The 6,177-nt window shown below is 39.9% G+C and overlaps 1 protein-coding gene across 4 annotated transcripts; it reads right to left on the bottom strand.

The window, feature by feature from the left end:
* Positions 1–620: 620 nt before the first annotated feature.
* LOC148029520 (polypyrimidine tract-binding protein homolog 1-like) lies at positions 621–5,341 on the bottom strand. 4 transcript variants are annotated; one of them, XM_087688374.1, is made up of 10 exons: positions 4,950–5,086; positions 3,377–3,582; positions 2,550–2,612; positions 2,381–2,454; positions 2,186–2,281; positions 1,955–2,009; positions 1,723–1,827; positions 1,515–1,596; positions 1,331–1,443; positions 621–1,184 (listed from the first exon to the last, which is right to left on the bottom strand). In XM_087688374.1, the coding sequence occupies exons 2-10, from the start codon at positions 3,560–3,562 to the stop codon at positions 822–824; spliced, it is 1,137 nt and encodes a 378-aa protein (XP_087544500.1). In that variant the 5' UTR covers positions 3,563–3,582; positions 4,950–5,086; the 3' UTR covers positions 621–821. The 4 variants fall into 4 exon arrangements, with proteins under 4 accessions (XP_087544500.1, XP_087544499.1, XP_087544501.1 ...); XM_087688373.1 differs by lacking the exon at positions 4,950–5,086 and adding an exon at positions 4,117–4,900 and having other exon boundaries at positions 3,377–3,586; XM_087688375.1 differs by lacking the exon at positions 4,950–5,086 and adding an exon at positions 4,170–4,900 and having other exon boundaries at positions 3,377–3,586.
* Between the last annotated feature and the right edge of the window lie 836 nt (positions 5,342–6,177).

The raw sequence follows: 6,177 nt of genomic DNA, 5'->3' as shown, positions 1-6,177 counted from the left end.
CACATATATCCCAAATATATCACCAAATACATATAGAAAGCACCCGTACACATGTTTGCACACACATAAATAAAAGCCCATAACACTTCCAAGCATTCATTACATTGGATACAACAATCATTTTCTTTGACACACTTGACACAAAACCAATACCCACCATTTGCATGTGCAGATGCATTCACATCTATCATAGGATATATCTATTGCCTCAATGGATCTACATATCATTATTTACAACCAAATTATGTGAACTTTTTGGAGTATCTAGACATACTTCCTACTGTTTAAGTTTACATATCTACTTGGTTCGATTAGCTTTGAAACTCTACCCTTATGTTGATAAAATACACATTATGCTCAAGGTGAACAAAGTTGTTTACATATAGCATGTCATCATAGTAGATGCTACAAATACTCTAGCAGTGTTAAGCTCTACTATTGCCAAGTTAATACTTTTGCAGCTCACTTTTGTAGACGATCAAATAATTCCCAACTTAAGTGGCTTTGATCTTTGACATAATGGTCTTGATTCATCCGAGCTTCAAATTTGAGTTATAAAATTATCATTTTGATTAGTCCAACCTGAAAATGACACGCAGGCAATGACAAGACACATGCACTCACCTGCATCTGCACAATCAAAGCTTTGTTATACAATACTCTCATAAATCAAGGTTACAGTATGTGACACCTAAGAAAGAATTTTGAATTTCATCTTTCGAATGCTTGAAAAGCATACGTTCCTGGGGAACACTTGCATCACCAGAACCAATCACCTAAACACTGCTGAAAGTCTCATTTACAGTAAAAAAAGATAACAATTACATAGGATAAGTTAAAGACCCATTGTGCTGTGGTGGTCTAGGTGGCATGTAAGAAAACTGGTGCTGGCCAAGTGGCTGAATGTGTGAATTAGGAGCAAGGGGATGAAACTGCCCAGAAGGATCACTCTGATATGCAGTAGAACCTGCAGGTGACATGCCATACACATCACTAGCAAGAGGACCAGCGGTGTTTCCCATCCCTTGTGGTGAAGTATAAGATGGGCCTGCAGCACCAGATTGACTTCCCAAGTAATTCACAGGAGCAGGAACAACAGAAGGCATCTGGCCATGTAATGCAGGCTGGATTTGTAAAAGACTTGGATTAGGATTGGTAAAGTCCCTGCTGCGATCATTGTTAGCCTGATCCAAAACATGTGGACATTTAGAGTTGACAAAGGAAGCCAAATTGTACTTTTGACGAAGGAGACAAAACTAATTGTACATTTAGAATAACTAAAGGAAGCACTGCATTAGCAACAACTAGATCGCACTTATATTACAATTACCTTAACATTGAGATCCGTATGGCGAGAATATGAGAGGTGTAGCTTACAGTAACCACCTTCATAGATGCAATGACCTTCTAACGCTTCTTTAGCTGCTACTGCTGTACTAACATCTGCACAACACAGGTGTTAATACATATTACAGACTGATGTGGCTGCACATCAAGCAAGATGGATCTCTCACCAGTGTACTGAACCAGGGCTTGAAGTCCAGCATTCTTCTCAAACATAGCTATTTTCTGAACTGTGCCAAAAGCTCCAAATATCTGCTTTGATACAAAAAAGTAAGATTCCATCTCTCTCCACCAAATCCAATTTCTCCAAAATGCAGCTGCTCAAGCATCAGCCCTTAACACACGATGAGTATATATAGATGAAAGATTTTAACGCACCGTGTGCAGCACATCAACAGTAACAGCATATTGCATATTTTCTATAGATGCAAGCAGCACATTGCTTTCAGGCTCTTGTTTCTTTCCATCTGGACCAACAATAACCTGGCATGGATTAAAGAAGGGTCAGAAGGAAAAGCTGCAACTTGCTGCTCCTGAAAATGAGACCTGCTGGTAAGCAGAGGGCAAAGAATTGTTACGAATAAAATAATGCTGAGCTTCTCAAATTAACCTGGCCACCATCAATTGCAGAGGGTGCCAGAGGTAGGTATGGATTTGTGTAATCTCTGCATTTACAATTTGTCAGTTAAATAGCTGGCACAACAAATATTAGATTGGTGTAGAGAAGAAAAGCATGAGAGAACTGCTAAGAAAGATTCACCTTGAAAAATTAAGTCATAGGAAACCCTTACACTCAAAAGCCAAAAGCAAGCTGCAGTAATCTTGTTTTCCTAGAATGTACCTGCTCCGATGACTTTGGAATTTCACATTAAGATCTGTGTGTGCAGAAAAAGAAATGCGCAAGTGGCATGGACCAACATGTTCCGCAAGCAGGTACCTGGGAAGTTCCAAGAAGAAGATCATGTCCTTGCATCTGAAGACTAAGTGCTAAATTGCAATTAGAAAGCCCTAATAATGTCATATAACTGCAGCTTACCTTGGAATACTTCTTCCATCCAAGGCAGATTTTGCTGCTGACGCTGTATCAGCATCAGTAAATTGGACAAGAGCCTAATATACAGAATAGCTTCATTATCATTATTATTACAGTATTGAAGCACTGTTAAAGAAATGGTCTAGAACAGTAAGGTATGCAGGCACGCCACCTGAAAGCCTGCAGTCTTCTCAAATGTTGCTATTTTGTGAACACGGCCAAAAGCAGAAAAGACCTGAATCCCAACATCTTAAGTCAGGATCATTGCCAAACTCCAGATATCATTTAAGAAGAAATGCATAAAGGGCAGACAAGCACAGGCCCAACTGATATGAACTTCAGTCACCAGCAAACATCTAGACATCAGCAAGCATGCGACTAATTCGTCCAACTCCAAGCTGGGACATTAATGAAAATTTCTAATCGTTTAGAGGTCATTGGCCAGCATGCAACAAGCTTAAAAAGCAAAAGTTAAAAACACAGTATACTAACCTATATCCAGCTATGCAATAACTTCAAGCTTAAACTAACAGAGACTTATAAGCATTGGTAGTTGAGCCAAAATTACAAGCGCACACACTACGGTCTCAAAGGGAACAGAGAGTTCGTTTTGACATGAAACCATAAGTTTCAGCTCTCAAGAGTGTAAAGGGTTGAGAGGCAAGGTTAAGCAAAAGGGAACGAAACAAACACACATGCGCTTTCTCCCATAGAGCAGTCTGCCTTCGCCGTTAACATGGACCTGCTAATCCATGTAGCATTATGTCAAACACAACCCAGGCATGAAGTACAGCCCTTGCATGTAACTGAAATTCACAAGACAAACTACATCAAAACTTTGAAGTCCCTTGCCAATCTTCTCTATAGTTGTCCAAATAGTAAATACAACTGAAGACATGGATAGGCAATAAGAAAGATTACCAATTTGAGAGGCACAACCAGCGGCCTAACATCTTAAATCCTCTACCTCAACTCAAAAACAGAACAGGACCAACTCACCAAGTGTAAGACATCAATGCTGAGATCACCGGCCTCAACACCCTCGATGGTGACCAAGAGGACATTGCTGGCAATATCTCCAGTGCTTTTGTTGTTTACTATTTCTTGCCTGTTTGAATATTGAAGGTACACGGACTTTCCTCGTACCTGAGCTGGCTCTGAGGAAGAAGTATAATATGAGACCATAGAGATAGCCTGGTTGAGCTCTGCCTGCAAAACAGTAGCAAAAAATCAATATTATCAATGAAGACATAATCATACAGCAGTACTTGACTATCTTTGAATATCCTGAATTTGATTTGATCTAGAGCAAAGCAATAGTGCGACTTTTTTCACCTAACATTAGACATAGGAGGTACTGTTAAGGAGGTGAGAACCTACAGATTACATTGTACAAGTTTTAACTCTTAAAAACGTGTACTTCAAGTATCCCAGACAGTTCAAATCACAAAAATAAGGTTGGATTTGGTTTTAAAATGAATGAGAAGAAGGAAAATCCTTCAATCACCCACTGGCAACTGCCAACCAATTTGGTTGTGGAAGCTCTCTCCCCATAAGCCAACTGCCTCTCTCCCCTCTTTCTCAATTATCTTTCACATAAACATTATTTGAAAAGAAAAGCACGTTCCAATCCAACATCATCCTTTCAAAGGAGCATCAGTTTGAAAAAGATAGATTTAAATCTGTATTAAGAACCTTAATCCATATCTTGCATTTGAGGCCATGATTCAAAAGGGTACCTTTTTTTTATGGGGCTAGTTATATTACTTAGAAGAAGTTCACAAAGAAGTACATGTGCTCAACAGTCTAGCTGGAGCTGTCTGAAAATTGGAAATCGCTCATGTATACAAGTCTCTCAAGGCAGCCTGGGGGGATATGGGGATAGAAGCCATTGACAAGGAATGTATCACCACCTAGGGCCACCTACTTGCACAGTGAAAAACAAACCATGGACACCCTAGGTGATAATGAACTGATACCAAAGCTCTAGTCGGTGCTGAGAGACATCTTGTAGCTGATCCCAATGGCCACAGAGCAAATGGATGATGGACATCCAGAGCTTTGCTAGAGTAGCATATTCAGAAACTTGAAAGGCTCTCACTACTGAAAATTGTCTGGCCACCTTCCTTAGAATATTTGGCACCTACCTTAGGAACAACTAAATTTTGGCACATACAAGCCTCAATAATGTAGGATCTTATATCTAATATACTTGAGAAGTTTGGATGCATTTGATAAAAGAAAGGGCGCAAACTTATGTATTGCATACGAACCCACCACAACAAATCCTGGTTCACAGATTCTGCTGCAGTAAACACAGCAGATAGGGTTGCTCTCAAGCACTGCCACAAGCTGAGCGAATGCCATTAAAGAGATTATGATGCAGATACAAGCACACTCATGAAGCATTCAAGGCAATGTTGTACACGCTACTACAGGGTTAAGAGGATGCAGAGACAGGCACTATGAATGCAGCACTCAAAGGCCATGGTATAACCCCAAAAACCTAAATAAATGTGACCAAAAGTACTAGACAGACATAAGAAGCTTAGGATTGAGTCAGGCAGCTTACGAATTCCACAAATGCTTGGTTACGGTTCGCGCCAACACAGCACTTGGTGTTGACTATCCGACCGAAGGGTTTGCAGAGCTCTACGAGCTCTTCTTCACCGCACTCCCATGGCAGGTTCCGGAGGTGCAGGACTTTGGAAGGGGGCTGCGTGTACCGGAATTGGGGCTGACCGGCCCCTGTCGATGCCATGCCGCCTGTATTTATGTACAAGTATATGCACGTATGTAACAATACATGTGCGAGTCTGCAACCCAGGTCGATCGCAAAGCGAGAGGAGATGCAACAGCAGCACCAGCACCAGAGGGGTAGAAGAAGCAAATGAAGAGCCCTTTTCGACGAACGATGTTTCGTCTCTCTCTTACCCACTCTTTTGGGCTTTCAGGCACCCTTCGGAAAGGCCTTACCCAATGGCGCAGGCACCACCTCACGATTAAGTTTCAATCGTCCCAAAATTCCCACTGTCTTTGTGTGAACTTTGTTCAGCAATCTATTTTTCATTTTTTTGTTTTTAATTTTTTATTTATTCTTTCTCTCTCCTTTCAAATTCCCTATATTTAATTCTCTCTCTCTTTCTCCTTTTATTCTCGTCCCTCTCTCCTCTTTTTTCATTCTCTCTCTCTCCTCTTTTTTCATTTGTTTTTTTCTTCTCTCTCCTCTTCTCTCTGCGCTCTTCTTCTTTCTCTACACTTTTTTTCTTTCTCTCTCCTCTCTTTTCCTTCTCTTTTTCTTTTCTATTTTTTATTTTCTCTTTTTTTAAATTTTATATTTCCTCTCTTTATAATTCTCTCTACATATCCCCTCTCTCTCTTCTTTTTCTTTTTTTTCCTCTTTCTTCTCCCCTCTCAATCTCTCTTAAAGTATGTAAATTTTATATTTTCCATATATATAATTCTCTCTCCTTTTCTCATCTCTCTCTCTCTCTCCCCTTTTCTTGTCCTCCCCTTTCTCCTAATTTTTCTATTTTTCTTCTCTCCCTCTCTCTCTTTTAAATTTTATATTTTCTCTCTCTCTCTCTCTTCTCCCCTCTCTCCTTCTCTCTCCCTTCCTCTCTCTCTCTCTCTCAAAAAATATTTAAATTTAAAAAAGACTTTTCTCTTTTTCCCCATCTCTCTTTCTCTTTTCCTCTTTCTTCTTCTTCTTCTTCTTCTTCTTTTCTCTCTCTCTCTCTCTTCCTTCTCTCTCCTCTTTTTTCCATCTTTTTTCTTCTTCTCTCTAATTTTTTTCTTTC

Source organism: Lygodium microphyllum, chromosome 11 (genome assembly GCF_053477565.2).
Source record: "Lygodium microphyllum isolate KBCC chromosome 11, Lygodium_microphyllum_v1.1.10, whole genome shotgun sequence".
NCBI classification, from domain to species: Eukaryota; Viridiplantae; Streptophyta; class Polypodiopsida; order Schizaeales; family Lygodiaceae; genus Lygodium; species Lygodium microphyllum.
Note: the sequence above shows the minus strand (reverse complement) of the source record. Positions and strands in the feature narration are given on the sequence as shown.